Source organism: Lycorma delicatula, chromosome 1, assembly GCF_047948215.1.
Source record: "Lycorma delicatula isolate Av1 chromosome 1, ASM4794821v1, whole genome shotgun sequence".
In the NCBI taxonomy this organism is placed as follows: domain Eukaryota; kingdom Metazoa; phylum Arthropoda; class Insecta; order Hemiptera; family Fulgoridae; genus Lycorma; species Lycorma delicatula.
The window spans coordinates 311,137,026-311,156,276 of NC_134455.1; the positions used below are offsets into that span (position 1 = coordinate 311,137,026).

The 19,251-nt window shown below is 31.0% G+C and overlaps 1 protein-coding gene across 1 annotated transcript in view; it reads left to right on the forward strand.

Moving 5' to 3' along the window:
* Positions 1-19,251, forward strand: part of Faf2 (Fas-associated factor 2) — a 59,857-nt gene that overhangs the window by 19,656 nt on the left and 20,950 nt on the right. Inside the window, exons 3-5 of the mRNA XM_075381613.1 lie at positions 6,432-6,544; positions 15,118-15,304; positions 15,810-15,983. Coding sequence (XP_075237728.1) covers positions 6,432-6,544; positions 15,118-15,304; positions 15,810-15,983 — 474 coding nt within the window. The remainder of the gene's footprint in view (positions 1-6,431; positions 6,545-15,117; positions 15,305-15,809; positions 15,984-19,251) is intronic.

Here is a 19,251-nt window from a genome sequence, read left to right on the forward strand (position 1 = left end):
ATTCACATAGTAAGTTATGTTTTGGGCTTTGAAACCTATACTGGTCGTGAGGAAACATAGATAATACCATTATTGGCATATTTGATAGATTTCTGCATAATTATTATGAAAAGGATCACATAGTTTATATGGACTGAATGATTCAATTCAGCCCCAGTAGTACACAATTATTTGTGGTCCAAAAGAATGCTTGCTGTTGGGTCAGTGCAATCTAACATAAAACATGTGCCTAAGGATTTAAAAAAAAAAAAAATAATTGGCTATAGTAGAAATGAGCTTTCATCATGCTGATTACCTAGGTCTCTGTCATTGGAAGAACACTTGTGATGTTTTTATGCATGGTATTACCTGGTCTGAGGTTTTGGTTATAGCAAAGACGGGAAGGGAGCAAAAATTAAACCAGATTCAATGTTGGATTACAACATAAATAAAACAGGTGTTAACAGGAATAATTAGCTTGTAAGCTACTGTCCTTTCAAGCGCAAATCCCCAAAATTGTAGGAAAAGTTGTTTTTCCATTTCTTCATATGGTTAGTCAGCTGTAAATGCCTATATTATTTACAGAAAAATAAATGAAGATAACAGAAATATGCAAGAAGAATTTCTTATTCAAATTGACAAGGGTTTAGTCAATAAAGATGGGAAAGAGATTCCAATACCATCAACATAATCCATCGCAGATCAGCTGACAAGGTGCCATTTTCCAAGGAAAATCCCACCAAACAGAGAAAGCACAACATCCCTGCAGATCATGCAAAGTGTGTGGTGACCAAAAAAATTTTAGGAAATCAGGCCAGAAATGAGACATTTTATTGTTCCAATTGTGACATTGCTTTATGTATGCAGAGTGCTTTGAACTTTTCCATACAAAAGCAAATTGTTTGTAAATGTGTTTTTTTGTGAAAATAATAATAGCTTTTTGTAATACAATTATGTGTTTACTTGTATTTCAGTTTTGTGTTGTAAAAATATTTTATGATCATTATGGAATAAAAATTATTTGTAAGTTTCCAAAATATACTTATGTAAAACTGTTTTTTGGTGCTGTAAAATGTATTTTTCAACTGAATATTGCTCTATGAGGTAAACAAGTTAAGGTATATAAAATACATATATAAAGCTTTTTTTTTGTCTTCAGTCATTTGACTGGTTTGATGCAGCTCTCCAAGATTCCCTATCTAGTGCTAGTCGTTTCATTTCAGTATACCCCCTACATCCTACATCCCTAACAATTTGTTTTACATATTCCAAACGTGGCGTGCCTACACAATTTTTTCCTTCTACCTGTCCTTCCAATATTAAAGCGACTATTGCAGGATGCCTTAGTATGTGGCCTATAAGTCTGTCTCTTCTTTTAACTATTTTTTTCCAAATGCTTCTTTCTTCATCTATTTGCCGCAATTCCTCTTCATTTGTCACTTTATCCACCCATTTGATTTTTAACATTCTCCTATAGCACCACATTTCAAAAGCTTCTTATCTTTTCTTCTCAGATACTCCGATCATCCAAGCTTCACTTCCTTGTAAAGTGACACTCCAAACATATACTTTCAAAAAATTTTTCCTGACATTTAAATTAATTTTTGATGTAAACAAATTATATTTCTGACTGATGGCTCGTTTCGCTTGTGCTATTTGGCATTTTATATTGCTCCTGCTTCGTCCATCTTTAGTAATTCTACTTCCCAAATAACAAAATTCTTCTACCTCCATAATCTTTTCTCCTCCTATTTTCACATTCATTGGTCCATCTTTGTTATTTCTAATACATTTCATTACTTTTCTTTTGTACTTGTTTATTTTCATGCAATAGTTATTGCGTAGGACTTCATCTATGCCATTCATTGTTTCTTCTAAATCCTTTTTACTGTCGGCTAGAATTACTATATCATCAGCAAATTGTAGCATCTTTATCTTTTCACCTTGTATTGTTACTCCGAATCTAAATCGTTCTTTAACATCATTAACTGCTAGTTCCATGTAAAGATTAAAAAGTAACGGGGATAGGGAACATCCTTGTCGGACTCCCTTTCTTATTACGGTTTCTCTCTTATGTTCTTCAATTATTACTGTTGCTGTTTGGTTCCTGTAAATGTTAGCAATTGTTCTTCTATCTCTGTATTTCAACCCTAATTTTTTTAAAATGCTGAACATTTTATTCCAGTCTACGTTATCGAATGCCTTTTCTAGGTCTATAAACGCCAAGTATGTTGGTTTATTTTTCTTTATTCCTCCTTCTACTATTAATCTGAGGCCTAAAATTGCTTCCCTTGTCCCTATACTTTTCCTGAAACAAAATTGGTCTTATATATATAGCATATCATTTTAAAAATAAAAGTTCAAAAAATTTTATGTAATTAGTTGCAATTTAATCAGATAAGTTCTTAAATCATCAAAATTCATCAAAAAACAGTAAAAGACACCAGTCTGCAGGCAAAACCCGGATTTTAAAAGGTGTGTCTTCAATGTGTTAAGTATATTATTCAGGCCTTATTAAACACTAATTAATTTTTGCCCATAACAGCTGTTATAAAGCTTATTGCCCCCTGTCAATTACTGTTTATTTTCAGGCCTCTCTATATATATCATCAAGATAGCATATTCATTATATATATATATATATAGCTGCTTCTAATGGGGCATGAGTTCGCTTGGAAGCCAAATGCTAGTTTTGGCACACTATACTTATTGACTTTGTAACTTTCTTTTAGGTGTACTGATCTCGCGTAGAAAGTACCTCTCCAAACCTTAGACAGTGCCTCTACTTCTTTGAGACTGCTTATTTAGATCACTTCTTATTTTTGGATAACCATTATACTAATGGGTCTTTCCCATATCCACAACTCAGGCACTTACCATGTTTCCTTCTGGACCCCCAATCCCTAGTGCAGGGTTTGATGATTACCCATTTGAGGTCTTGTAGTTGGAAAATTACCAGTGATATTCCAGAATAACTCCTGTATCTTTACCGTTGCAATAAATATAAATATAATTCTGCTTATACCCCATTTTTAAAGTAATTGGCATTTCTTATCCCCTACTGAGTAGAGATAATCCACGGATAGCCTTCTCAAGAAAGTGTTACATTAATTTGTTGCTTTATATTATCTGTTCTCAGACTTTATTATGGCTGACACACATAAAGCATTTAAGATATAAGAGGCACTAGACAACATTGCTTTTTCTGAGAGCAGTGATACTCATCATATACTCAATCCCTGTGGTGAACAGAATAAAGACATCGCTAGCAGAACTGAACATCCCCTGCATTTTAATGAGCTTGCCTTGCTGATGTTCAAAAGTATGTTTGGTTCAGTGTAAAAAAAATGCAAAACCATATCGCTGTGATGTGGTTTTTAATGTTTTTTAACTCGAGAATGGCTATGCAAGTTGCAGAAATGACTCTCATATTTGGTTGTCTGTAACTTTTATGTTATAGCACTAGTTATGGCTTTGAATATTTTCTTGCCCTATAGATCAAAATATTGAATACCTACTTATTAAATTAAAAGAATTTATTCAGCCACATAGATAAATTTCTGCCACCATTTTTTTTTTTTATTGTAAAATTTTATGCTTGTATAACAACTTTTTTTACAGCAAAAATAAAAATTTAGATAAAAAGCTATGTATAACTACAGTTACAAGAACTTGCTTCTAATTAATTTTAAATTGTCAATTTTCTTTCAACATTCTCTTATTATCATTGATAACTTTCATTTATTGTTCTTTATGTTAAATATTGAATAGAACCCAGTTTTTATTTAACTCATTTTAAATTTGTTGGATTTAGATATGATAAGATGAAAGTTCTCTTTCTCTTCTGACGAAATAATGTTTCCTGTAGTTCTTATAAATTTTGTTCTGTTTTTGATTCTATAATTCTTTAATGGGAATATCTAATAATGTCTCCTTAAAGATTTTTGAGTACTTTTGGTATTGCACTGCATGCAGCTGCATCACATTTAAATTTTTTATATCAAGATTACTTTGTTTACATTATATGTGCTTGATTTTATAAAATAAAGTTTATTTTTAAAGCTTTTTAAAAGTGTTAATTCAAAGCTCTATTTAATTTTTTAGCTGTCAACATTTAAAAAAAAGCTGACAACACAGTTGTAGGACTTTCCTGCAACCGTGTAAAGCCGTATTCCGGGAAAGTCCTACAACTGTGGGTTGTTTCTGATGCATGGCTTACACACACGACTTAATTTAAAATATTTATCATTTTATTTAAGTATAATATTTTTTTGTTAATTTAATGCAATGATTCTAACTAAAGTGCGCATGCATACCATATTTAATTCTTGTGGGTGTGGCAGTACCAGCAGCGATGGTCAGCTCTAACTAAACCAATGTAATTTCACAACTTGCATAGAACAAGTTTTGCTTGTATGGTCAGCAGACCTGTAGCTGCGAGGCTACAGATCTATAGGGTCTGCAAGGCTACAGGGATTTTATCTCAAATGCTTAACACACCAGGTACCAAGTCAAGCAGGTGATTGAGTTCGAGACCCAGCCAAACAGTTACTTTTTTACACTTTATATATTATTAATTTATTTGATTTTACTGCTTTGCTGAGATGTCACAACATCTCAATTAGATGATTACAACAGCATTTTTTGGAATGGAGGTGCAATTTTGCAAAAGCTCTTTTTGCAAATATTATTATTTTTTTAATTAACAAATTTGTCTTAAAAAATATGACTAATTAGGTAAAATCTCAAGATACTGAACGTGACCTTGCTCTACATCCTCACCCCATTGACCTTTTAAGTTGAAAATTTATTGGCATCAATGCCCCATGTATAGAAGTAATCTAAGTTTGGTCAAAATCAGTCTAGTAGTTCTGGAGGTGATTTAGAAGCTAACACCAAACACACACACACACACGTGTACATACAAATATTAACATTTGGAAAATTTCCATTTTTTAGGTTTCTTAGGTGTCAAAATATCAAGATCCAGTGAGAACTGCATATGTCCAAATTGGACCAATAGCAGTACTTCCCCTTTTAGAGCTGTAGCGCTACCTAGACAAGAAAGTAATATATTTATAAAATTTGCAAAATATTAACAGACTTATATTTTTATTTCTATAGAAATATTATGCTATCTTTTGTGGTTATACAGTATATGTACTTAATTACTTATTTGTTACTATTTCTTTACATTATTTCAAACTAAAAATCATGTTTAAAAATTTTAATAAAACTTTTAGTCGTCTTAAGTTTTCAAAAGGTGGTTCAATTTTTCCATTTAGTGTATTTTCTTTTTGGTTTGTGTTTGAGCCCTTGTTATTTAAAACAAAACACTTATTGGAATTTTGAAAAAAAAATAATACAAGCAAATGTTAAGGTAAAGAAAGAAAAGAAAATTAAAAAGGTAAAACTTTACTAGAGACTGTGGATCAGAAACTGCGATAAATTTATTTAAAGATTGCGTTTGAAAGTCATTCATTTGAAGAATTTATTAGTATGAAACAAATGTAAGTCTACTAATTTGTTTACATATTAAGTTTAATTTTTATTATTGTTGTAACATGAATAAGTTGTTTTTTCTATCAATTCTATACATAACTTGTAATAAAACATCCTATCAATTACTGTATGGGAGTGAAATAATGTTTAATGTAAGTGACAAATGTGATCTACTTGTCTTTTGTTAATTATTCCAAGAGTTGAATTTATTATCAAATGAAATTGCACAATCAAATTAATTACAAATTTTATTCAGTTTTCATTCATTATAATCTAACAAAATTTCTTCTGTTTGTTAAATCTGTCATCACTACTTTTCAGAACACTTCATTTTGTCAAAGAATACTTTTCTTTCAAATATAATCTTTGAATTTTAAACGTATGTTATTTATAAATTTATAAGAGATATCAGAAGAAACGTTTTCACATTTGCATTGAAACTCTGAAACGAATTATGTTATCTATATATCTACTTTTTTTCAAGGTCAAGATCGTGGTAATTATTTGATATTTACATCTTATGTATTAAAAACTTATTTGTTTTAAAACATGCTTTATTCATAATTTTAGGGGAAAAACAGATTTGAAAGTTAAACAGATATAAGACTTCTGATAAGGATATTTTGTCAAGTGTGTGGGGACTATCTCTTGACAACAGATTATTTGAGCCTGCTGTCTGACATTTAAACAGTTTAATTGAATTTTATAACCAAAATTCAATTTTCATACTGAATACTATTAGGTGTTTGAAGTCATTGTTTATATTCTGAATAAATAACAAATCTATATCTTTAGTGCTTAATAATTTTTATTAATTACTTACGTAGTGAACCAGTTGAATTTTTTTATTGTTATTAGTTTGCGGTAATATAACTTAGCTACTGCTTTTAGTTAACTTTATGGTATAATTGAGTAATTAGTACGTATAACTTTATTTTTATTACTTACAGATGGGGAGGCACTTTGGGTTATCTAGTATCTATGGTCTTCCAGTTATGCTTCAGCACGCTTTCCTCAGTTTTAAGATTCACTTTTAGATTTCTTTGGAGAGATCCACAAAGACGTAAGTTCTGTTATATTAGCATTACATTAATTTACTACAATATTGTTTGTGGTTACTGAAAATTGATGATCTTATTTTTATTATTATGTTGGGGGTCAAGCTATACATATAAATAATGTTTTTCACTGCAAAGTAAAAGAGAAATGTAGTATGGAAATAAAATTATAATTTTGTAAGATTCAATTCCAACCTTTATACTGCATATTATATAATTCAACTAGACTATAATAAATACTATTTATCATTCAAGTTTCTCCTCACCCAGAAATTTATTTTTAGCACATACAGATCCAACTGATAAGCAAGTAATTGAAATTGAGATTGTTATTTTAATTTCATCATTTTCTTCTATTTTCAGAATTAAAATTAATATATTAAAGTAAATTAAATTTTGAAGGCAGTTTTCACCTTCTTTACTTACTTTACTACCAAATTAACCCTGGATGCCATAATCTATGATCCACTTACTTAATTTTGCATTTTATAAGATTCTGTAACTTTTTTAATTTTTCTTATTAAAATTTCTTTTCAAACTGTATAAGTTCATCTGTTTTTTATTTGTTTTTTTTTATTCTGTTACTTCCTATTTTGAAAGCCTATTTTTCTCCTTTCTGATTTTCTTATATTTGTTTACTGTTGTACAGTGGTATTCTTAAATATGTAATAGTTAAATATTTTTTTTAGAATTTCTTATTAATTACTAAATACCTATTTGATATTCCTGATTGAAAGCACTTTGCTGGTGCTAGTTTCCTTTTAATAACTTTAATATTTTACCCTTCCTTTAATAGTTTAGTGTCTAAATTACAAATTCTTCTACTTCTGGTTTATTTTGTTCTTTATAATTTTTAAGACTTTTAGGTTTAACTTCTTGAAAACGTTTAAGACTGTGTATGATTGTAATTTTATTGAGGCTTTATTTGCAAGAATGGACCACAGTTTAACTTAAGATTGATGATTTAAAAATAGATTAGATTGAATCTAAATGTGTGTCTTCTTCTTACACATGTTCTTCATTAACTGTTGGATGTTTGTCTGTGACAAAAAATAAAAATCTATTAGTGCTGGGAATTTAGAGTGTAGTTATGGTTGGTAGTTCACAACCTTCTTGAATGGCTTACTACCTCAAAAATTATGTTATTTAATTATTTATTTTTAATTTGAAGTATCATCAGCATAATAAATATATTTATTATTACTGTAAATTTTTAATGGGACCCAGGAATACAATAAGTTTTTCATACATTCATATTTTTTTTAGATTTGTTTATTTAAGGTTAAATTGGTGTACAAAATGTGGCAAAAAATGTATAACTGTTCTAAGTTAAGAAAGAGTAAACACAGTGATGTAGTGAAACTCAATTGGGAGTGACATGTGAAGTAGTGTGGATAATGCTAGTATGGTAGTGGGGATGGTGTGATGCATTCAACGACTGATTGTAAGCATGAATTCAGTTGCCTTGTTTCATTTATGTAGTAAGTTGACCCAGCCCATAAGATTGGTCTAGTGGTGAACTCATCATCGCAAATCAGCTGATTTCCAAGTTGATACTTCTAGGGTCGAAATCCTAGTAAAGGCAGTTACTTTTATACTGATTTGAATACTAGGTCGTGGATAACGGTATTCTTTGCTGTTTGGGTTTCAGTTAACCACACATCTCAGGAACGGTCAACCTGAGTCTGAACAAGACTACATTTCATTTACATTCATACATATCATCATCATTCATCTTCTGAAGAAATACCTTAAGGTGGTTCTGGAGGTTATACAGAAAAAGAAAGTTAGTTGACCCACCATACATTGTTACTGGCATTTATAAGCATTACTTTTTAATACTAATTATTTTTATGAACAGTATTTTTTAATACTATTTTTTTATAAACAATTTTTCAAAACTAATATTATTTCATTATCAAAATTATTTAATAGTTAATCTTCCTAATGCCTCATCCAAGTTGCAATCATTAGGAAGAGAAATACTTCAAAAAAGCCAAAGATGTAATTGTATAATAATGAATGTCTACAGCAAACTAGTTAGAGAAAATCGAGTGATGGTACTTGTAGAAATACAAGCTTGCATAGTAGACCTTTGTGGAGTATCTGTTCATATTGTGTATGTACAACTTAAAGCCTTGCTGACATTGAAAAAGTTATTATTTGTTTTAAAAACCAAACAACCAGATCTGCAGATGATTTGCAGTCACGAAACTCTAAGGAAAATTCTGAGGAATATGGATTTTAGATGAAGGAAAACTGAAAATAAACACAAAAAGTTTAGTAGAAAAAACATAATATACACATTAAACGATTATTTTATCTAAAGAAAATGATAATTTACAGTCAGGAAGGAAGACTAATAATTTTTTCAGATGAATCTTATATTCACTCGACACACAGGAAACGTTATGGTTGAACCAATGGCTCAAATAAAGGCTATAAAACACCTGTATCCAAAAACTCGAAGCCGATATTGGTTCCCGCTGGCAGTGAAGCAACAATTTTCTAAACTGCCAGCAGAATATTGGAAGCAATGTTCTAAATACACACTAACAATAGAAAAAAATTATGAAACAGATTGAGTTGCTGACATGCAAACTGAAAGGTTTATAATTTGCGTTAATGACAGTGACAGTGCCAGTGAAAACAGTGATAGAGTGTCAACGAATCAGTCATCAAACAAGGATGATACAGCTGATGCAAGATCTGATGATATGGATGGGATTGAGCCATTTGATTAAAATACCCTTATCTGTCCTAATTTACTATCTCTTTCTGTTAAATAGATAAATAGCAAAAAACTTGTAAAAAATAAATGAAATTTCCAAAAGTAATAAAAATTGTAATTTTAAAACTAAAAAATAGTAAACATTTTCGCAATTTAAACAAACAAAAAATTTATTAAATATAAAAAAACAATAAGAATGTAACAAACAGATTGAACAAACAATAAATATAAATAAAAATAACAAAAGGGAAATCGGTCAGACCTTATGTACCCTTGAGCATTCAGCGCACTGTTGAGCACACACACACACAATACGTACTTGCATGTGTGTGAGTGTTGTCGATCCTCCATTCCTCCCATTAGTGTATACTGATCCATCCCCACTCTGTATATTGACTTTTGTGTTTATGCTTTCTTAACTTGGAACGTGTGTATAACTATAATGAAACGTATTTTATGTTAAAAAAATTTGCTAGAAATTTATTCTTGCAAATGCATGTTGTCAAGAAGGGCAGTAGGTATAAGGAGAATCCACAGTAACAAGATAAAAAACTGGAATTAGCTGTATAATATCAGCATAAAGTTTAATTACTGTTTAGATTTAGTTAATGGTGAATGACATTATTTAAATTTAAAAACTTTAGGGCTTAAAAACCAAATTTGTGAATGATGTATATTCTGAACATCTCCTTGCTCTAAATCAGAGGTTCCCAAACTTATTTTTCTCATAGACCACTTTCAAAATTTTGCTGGTTCCGGTGGACTCCCTGCAGCTACATTTCTATCATATTTCCAGTCGACGGAAAATGTGAAGATTAGATCTAACTATGAAATTTTGCGTTATGGCTGAGTTCCACGAACTAACAGCTTCCGAAAAAAAAGTGAGAATTGATTGGTTAATTTTTGATTGACTATGCTGTGAGTGGATGTCAAAAAAGTAAAGTTGGCCAATCAAAAAACCTTCTTGATCACAGAACATAAATTTATGTGTTATAAAAGATGACCTAAATATTTTTTTTCATTTTCTTTTTCCTTATTTATATTCTTCATCTCTTTCTAAAATGTTTAACTGTGTTTAAATCTGCTTCTCCTTTTGTTTGTATTTGTAAGATTTTGTTTTTTTTGCGTTATCTTTTTTATGACAATCATGATAATTTTTCCCAAGTTATTGTACGTTCTATTATGAATGGTTGTTCATACCATCATTGGTATTCTTACAGGTTGCAAACTGTTGGTTAGATGATGAGATACTATTTGCCAGTATTTAAGGTAGAAGGACTTGTAAAATTATTGTAATTCTTTCCATAAACAATATTTATCTGCCTTCCATAAACAAATCTTATTTCTGCCTTCCAAATACAAATTTCAGAGTCAGTCTAGTTACTCTAAATCATATTGATGGAGACGATACATACTTTGATAAAATTAATAATATTCAAATGGTTTTATTTCTGTTTAATTCCATGACTTTTTTCTCATTATTTATTTGGCAAACTGTTTTTATTTATATAAGAATAATTATATGAAATATATTGTTATCTATCAAATAATGCATATATGTTGTATGTCTATTGAATAACAAGATTGATGCAATAACTCACCTACTCACTTTTTATATGGATTACAAATCTAATGATTGTCTCCTTCAATGTAGTTCCCATTTGTACATGCACATTGATACAATCATATTTTCTGCTTTTCAAAGATGTGTAGTAGATCATTTTCTGACAACTGTTTTAACATCTGGTATTTTCTTCTTTATTACATTAACTGATCCAAAATATGTTGATTTGAGCTTATATTCCACTTAGAGAAAAACATCACATGTGCCATTTCTGGCAAATATGGGAGGATGTTTGATTGTAGTAATGTGTTTGATTACCAAAAACTACTTAACAGGAAGTGCTGTGTGAGCAAACAGGTGCATTGTCCTGATGAAAAATGAAACCATATTTTCTCAGTTATTGTTTTTTTCTGTTTCTTTCTCACAGCTTTCGCGAAATTTCTCTATATTTATGCTGATTCAGTGTTGTGGCTTCTATAATCTATTCTTCCAAAATTACATTGACATCAAAAACATAATGAGTCTTTGAATTTTGATTTAATTACACAAGCTTTTTCATTTTTAGTGATGATCGTATTTTCCAATATTTTGATTGTTATTTCATTTCAGGATCATACTGGAAGATCCAGGTTTCATCACAAGTAGTAATTATTTTAAAAAGATTGGGGTAGGCATCAAGTTGCAGTGTAAATTTCCTTGCAGCATTCGTTTTGATCTAGTGTGAAAATTGTAGGGACCATCTTGGCACTAACATTGAGAATTTCATGCAAAATATTTTATGTAATATCTTTGTCAGCATTCATTGATTCTGCTGTCATTCAAACATTTAGTTAGTAACTAAAAAATAGTTAGTTGTAAAAAAAAAGTTTTTTTTTTTACAATTTCTTCAGTTCTTGAAAGTGAAAGGTAGTCCAGGACATTTATTGTCTTCTATGTTCTGTTGTCCTCACTGAATCTTTTGTGCCAGTTAAATACAGGTCTGTGAAACATGGAGTCTTTCCAGTAGGCTTCAATATGTATTTGAAAACATTCAGTTAATGTTTTGTTCAGTTTACTAAAAATTGCAAATTGACACAGTGCTCAACTTAGTAGTATTTCAGCATACAACAGAAAACACCACTGCAGTAAACAGTGACTCACAATTAACTGAACAGTTGAGTATTGATGTTTGTCATGCAGATGTAGACATGCTCTAGGTTTTTGCCAAAGAGCTAATAGTCACTTCTTACTGCCTTCTCTAAGAGAAGGCACAGTTTTGTTATTTAATCAGCACATCACATGTACATTGTAATGTATGATTTTGATCACTAGTGTTCTACAATGTGTTACGGATAGCTATAAAATTAAAAGCTCTATTACTTTTAAAAATAATAGTATGAGACTTTGTAATGATCTTCAACACTAATCTTGATACTTCATAGTAAAATAAAGTTGGAAATATTAAAAAAATATTATGTTTATAAATAATACATACCAGATGTGTAAACCAGAATTTTTGTGTAGAAAATACATGTTTATTGTATGAAAATGATAAAACATATTTTATTCGAAATATTGTCCATCACTAGCTATACATTTTCCCCATTTCTCTGACAATTTATGAATGCCGCGCCAAAAACCTGTTGCTCTTTTGAGGTAATCCAGTCATCGAGCCATTTTCGTACATTTTCATAAGTGAAGCGCTGCTCAGCAAGTGCGTGTCCCATCAATGCAAATAAATAGTAGTCGGGCGGAGCCAAGTCTGTTGAGTAAGTTGCATGCGAAAGTATTTCCCAACTTAACACCTCGTTCGTTTCCTTGACTGGTTTTTCTGAGTGTGATGGTGCATTATCATGAAGCAAAATCACTTTGTGTTGCTTTTTTTGATATTCTGGTCATTTTTCACACAATGTTTGATTCAAATTGTTCATTTGTTGTTTGTAGCATTCAATATTAATGGTTTTGCCAGGTTTTAGCAGCTCATAATAGATCACACCCTTCTGATCTCACCAGATACACAGCATTGTCTTCTTTCCATAGTGATTTGGTGTTGAAATCGATGTTGTTGGTTCACCTGAAGTTACCAATGATCTTTTATGCTTAGGATTCTCAAAATACATCCACTTGTCACAATTTTATGGAGAACTGACTTTGTTTTGTTCCTGGCGAGCAGCATTTCACAAGTGGTTTTTCAATTTTCTTGCTGTCTTTCATTCATTTCATGTGGAATCCATTTTCCCATCTTTTGGATCTTCCCATGGTTTTCAAACATATGTAGATGGCTTCTTGTCTCCAACGTTTCATTGGAGACGTTCGTGTTCAACAATGCTTGCAATTAGCTGCCTTCAAACTTTTTTGGTGGTCTTCCACATTCTTCGTTTCTCTTGCCAAAATCGCCACTTTTGAATTTTTTTATTTAAACCACTCAAAGCACTATGATTTACCAAGAGCATGCTCATCGTAAGCTTCAACAAGCATTCGGTGTGATTCTGCATCAGTTTTCTTTAAATAGTAACAGAAAATCAATACTGTTCACAAATCATAGTTTGTAAATTCAAAACTCAACATGTTCAATGCTAATTAAAACTATGCTGTTGTACGAAAGTTGTATTTTTGTGAGTTGAAAATTTTTGTCAGCTGTGAAAGAAAGAAAATAGCGCCAATGATGCAGTTTGATGGTAACTACATTGACAGCTAGGGCCATCTATGGGGAAATTCTGGTTTCATATTTACACACCTGGTATAGTAAAATATCTTAATGAACACCAAACTACATATAAAGAAGTTTGTCTTGTAAAATTACTTTTGCAGTTAGCTATATTGACTAATTTAATAAAGTAAATAAATGTCTAATAACTAATATAGCTATAAACTAATATAAATGCTATAACTAATATAGCATTGATATTAGTTACATGTGCAAAATTTTTAAAATAATTCTGATAAAGAAAAACTAATTTTTAATGTCTTCTTAGTGTAAATACCTTGTGGTTGTATTAAGTACGAAATGATGCATTCTATTTTGAGACTGTTTAGCCCATAAAGCAATATTTGAATCTGATTTATATTATAAAATAAAGCTTTAACATATTTTTAAATGATTGATACTTATTGATGTTACTTTTTATTAAATATTATATGTATTTAATAATAATAATATATACAGGTTTGATAAAAAAAAATACACAAAAGTTTTTGATTTCCCGGGCCATTTTTTACAATTTTTTTTTTGTTTTGTTGTTGCACTTGTTCCTAACATATGTCTACATTGGTAGCTGTATTGGAAACTTAGTTTATTGTTGGCTATCGAATTGGTTACATATATTTTGGTATGGTCGGCGATTTTTAACTTGAGGAAAAAGTGGAACATAGAATTTGCATTAAATTTTAGTTTAAGAATGGAATAAAGTGCAGCACCGCATTGGAAATGTTAAATGGTTTTTTTTTTGGTGATTCTTCTATGAATAAAACAAGTGTTTACAAGTGGTGCAAACATTTCCCAGAGGGCTTTGAAGATGAAGATGTTGAGCATTGGACGTCCCAACACATCAGCAATTGATAATGTCAAAAAAGTGAAGAAAATAATTATGGACAATAGCTGACAAATCAATATCAGAAAATCAATAAGGAATACTACCAGGAAGTTCTACATCGTTATCATGAAGTAATCTGAAGAAAACACCCAGATTTGTGCAAAACAATTCATTGCAATTGTACAGTGATAATGCACCTGCTCACATTTCACTGCTTGTTCTTGTATTTTTTCCAAAAAAACAACGTTATTGTGATGCCTCATCCTCTGAATTTTGCCAGACATGGCCCCATGTAACTTCCTATTCCCCAAGCTGAAAAGAATTTCTGAAGGACGAGTTTTGCCAACTGAAGAGATAGAGACAAAATCATTGAAGGAGATAAACGCCATACTGGAAATTGTATTCCAGAGGTGTTTTGAAGATTGGAAAAAGTGCTGGCACAAATGTTATTAAAAGGAGTACTTTGAAGGTGACAAAATCAGTATTAATGAATAAATAAAGATTTATTTTTGAGAAAAACTACAATTCCGCGTTTTTTTTTTTATGAAACCTCATGTATCAGAATGATTGTATGATTTTTTTTTAAATATTTGTTTGTAATATTTTTTTCATAATCATGTTATTTGTTTTAAAATTTTTTTAAGCGCAAAGGTAAGGAAAAATTGAATTTATATAATTGGTTATCCTATAATACTTGGATCCTAATAATATATTTTTTATTAGTTATTAGTATTATTTTATTTTTACTTTATGTGAATGGTTTGATTTCAGAGGTTACAGATCCAATCGGAGATGTTTTAAGATTTATTAGATATTTTGAGGAAACATTTAAATGTAGTCATCCTGTGTTTTATCAGGGATCTTACAGTCAAGTTCTTAATGATGCAAAACAAGAACTTCGATTTCTTCTTGTTTATTTGCATGTAGAAAACAATGAACAGTGCGTTAAGTTTTGTAGGTACGTTTCACAACATAACTTGGTCAGTATGAAATAATATTTTAGTTTGCATGTACAACATTTGTTTATAATTATTCCAGCAGGAGACATGTAAAGAGTTTATCATTGGCCATTGGATCAAGAATTTTATTTTAATTATTTGTGTTCTGTTTAATCAATAAACATTTTGTCTACAAAATAAAAAAGAAGACACACATCTTTCTTTTAAGCATTGACTCTAACTTATATTGATACAATCTCAAACATTAATAAAAAAGTAATGTGTGAAAATTATGTGAATGCTGAAAATCATGGTATTCAGCCTGTTAATAATTAATTTTCTTATTTTTATGACCATAATTGTCATCACAATTATAATATTAATTTTGTATCAACAGTATGTCTTATTAGCAATTTATTTTTTTTCTATTTGAATATGAAGTAGTGTAAGAATAAAAATACGTGGTTTTGTTAATATAATTATTATGTTATTATAATTATTTTTAATTTTCTGGAATATTTTCAGTCGCACTTTGAGTTCACCCAATGTGATAAATTATATTAATAGTAGTATGCTATTTTGGGCATGTTCTGCTAATTCAGGAGAAGGTTACAGAGTTAACCAGACCATCCAAGAGACCACTTTTCCTTCAATAGATGTCATTGCTCTGAAAGAAGGAAGAATGACTCTTGTTGGCAGGTAATAGAAGTTTTAATTTAATTCACTGTGAATGTTTTTTTCCTAGTATTTAATATAGCTTACTTTCCATTGACTCTTTGCATAACCTCTGGTGGTACATATTTTGTCTTATGAAATACATCATCTCAACCACCATTTGGTTGAAATATTATCTAAATTTTATAAAAATTCTAATGTTGCCTAAAAAGGATATAGACTAGAATAAAAAATATTGAATATGTAATAGGTAGCATGGACTAGGTGAGATTAATAAATATTGAACTTCTTAATTTCTATGCTGAAAAGGATGTTATTTTTTCATGTAATTGCCATAAGGCAGCTTAGGTTATGAGAAACAGTTGTAGAGCCGCTGCAGGAAGCAACTGTCATTTGGCAACTTATTTACTAAAAATTCTTTTGAATAGTAATTAATTCACAGCACAGAAAAATTGATTTGATGTTCAAAATCTTTAAAGATAATATAATGGAAGAATTTTGCCTTGTCCAGTAGGTATGAGGTTTCTAGATTATACATGAGCATGAAGTTGTGGAAAAAACTTGGCTGAAAATAAAGGAAACTACTTGATAGCAAGTGAGAAGGCTTAATTTTTAAGAACTGAAAAAAATAAAAAATAATAAATAAATAAATTTTTGTTTTAAGAGGAGATGAGATAAGGTAGGAAAGAAGCATGAAATAAAGTTAGTAACTGATAATTGCAAATCAGTCAATAAAAAAAGAGAATTGTAGAAACAGTAAAGATAAAAAAAAAAAAAAACATTTTTGAAGGAATTATAAAAGTTGGGAGGAGGAGAAGGCATGAAATATAAGAGGAATTTCTGATTATGTAATATCTGTGGGAATTTTATATCACTAGACAAAATAATTTTTAGTTGCTAAAAATTGTTAATTGCTAGTTAATAAAAAAGAACGTTATGTGAATGTTATGCAGAGGAAGTAACAGTTGTTATTTAAACTTATGATGTTGAGGTGAATGACTGGTTAATTGATGGGAAAATTATAGATGATAGGCATAAAAAGACATTCAAAACTAATAAAATTCCCAAGATGGTTGGTATTTCCATGTATGCATAGAAAGTTGAGTTAGATTTTTGTGCAAAATCTTGCACAATTTCTTTAACTTGGGATCACTCGCACATTAGTAAAATCTAACATTTTGTATACTTTCTGTAATTAAAACTTTATGACATTAAGTATGAACCTGAAACTTCGTCATTGTCTCGGCAGGACATTTTTATTCAAGTGTTGATGTTGGACATTGAGGTGTGGGACCTTTGGGTGGGGTCCTGAAGGCCAGGAGTGGGGTGTGTACGGTCTATTAGTTGGAATCTAATATGCGATTGATCACATCAGTCTAGTTGTTAGAAAATATCTAACGCGCAAGTGATTACGTTCAAGTTTACTCATGATTTTTATAATTTGTGACAGTTTTATTGAGTATTTTGGAATTCTATGGTTCAGTTTTCATGTAAGAATAATGGCTTTCGTATTCTGGCATAGTTGGAACAGGATGAGTCCACACAAAGTGAGATTGATGATGAAGCAGACGTTGCTGTTGAGTTACAGGCAGAAGTTTTTCTGACAAGGATCCTGAGCCCGAACATCAGGAAGAAAATGATCTGCAGCTTGCCAACGTTTTGCCACATCATTAAGCAGTAGATGTACGCTCAAATCAAGATTGAATAGTGATGCTGGCAGTCCGATCTACCACGGCAAGGATGGCATAAGTAATTGGTATGCGCACAATCCAGCATCGTCACGACCTACCTGAACCGCTAGAGAAAATATAGTTACTAGATATTAGATAGAGTAACTAGAATATAGTTACTAAGCGTAATACATGTGGCTAAAAGTAAAGATACAATTATGGATTGCTGGAGTTTTTATTTTCCAGATGATATAATTGAAGATATTGTTTGCTGTACGTACCAGCAGTTGTTGCTATTGAGCCACTCATATACATGTGGCATCAGGAATGTACTGCAAACTGATATAACTAAATTGAAGGCTTTCTTGGGCGTTCTTTAGTTAGCTCTGGTGTTAAAAAAGTTAGTCATCTAAATATTGATGAGATATGCAGCAACGATGAAACATGTCTAGTAATTTTTCGGCTATACTGTCAAATGATTTCAAACATTAGTTCAAGCTGTTTGGTTTGATGAAAAAAATCCCAGAGCTACTAGAAAACTTATTGATAACTTAGCCTCAATTAGGCAGCTTTTGTTCAAAAATATATGAAGAAGGTTATTCAATAAGTGAATATCCCACTATCGATGAAATGCTGGACGCATATCGTGATTGCTGTAAATTTCGGGTTTATATCCCGAATAAACCTGCAAAGTATGGGATAAAAGTATTCGCACATATAGATGCCCATACTTTTTACACAAGTAAACTGGAAGTATATGCTGGGCGACAGCCTCAAGGACTTTATTTTATTCAAAATGAACCAGTAGTGTAGTGAAATGTCTTATTGAACGTATAGACAGAGCGTAATGTAACTATAGACAACTACTAATATCCCTCTTGCAAATGATTTATTTCTAAATCGTAGACTGACTATTGTAGGTACGGTTCGCAAGAACAAACCTCAAATCCCGATTGAACTCACTGTTATTAGGGATCTTCCTCAGAAATCATCTCTGTTTGCATTTGGAAAACACCCCAACAAATGCCTACTGACTTCATACATTCCCAAGAAAGGCAAAAACGTTCTCCTTCTTTCAACGATGCATAACGTTGACGCAATTGATGAAACTTCAGGAGACTTGAAACCAGAAGTTGTAACATTTTATAACTCCACAAAGGGGAGTGTAGACATTGTGGATCACTTGAAAAGTGAGTATGATGTTTCTAAAATCTGTAACCAGTGGTCTCTTAACATTATTCTTCTCCCTATTGAACATTGGTGCTATAAACTCTCAGATAGTGTTTAGATCAAACGCACAACAAGCCATGTCAAGAAGGAGTTACCTCACCCAGCTGGCAAAATCACTGGTGCAGCCACACCTCATGAGAAAGGCAGCCATCCTAAACCTCCATGTGGACCTCAAACAAAAAATACAGCAGGTAACACAACTTCCCCCACCACCAAAGCCAGAGACTACATGGGAGGCCAGACTCTGTCTACTGCCCCGTGCGCAAAAACCGATTTATGTGTGATTTATCAGTGTGGCAGCTGCTCATACCCTGTATGTAAAGAACACACAGCAAAGACTGTTCTGACTTGTTCCTAGTGTAATGACCATGTAAAAAATGAATGAAATAAAA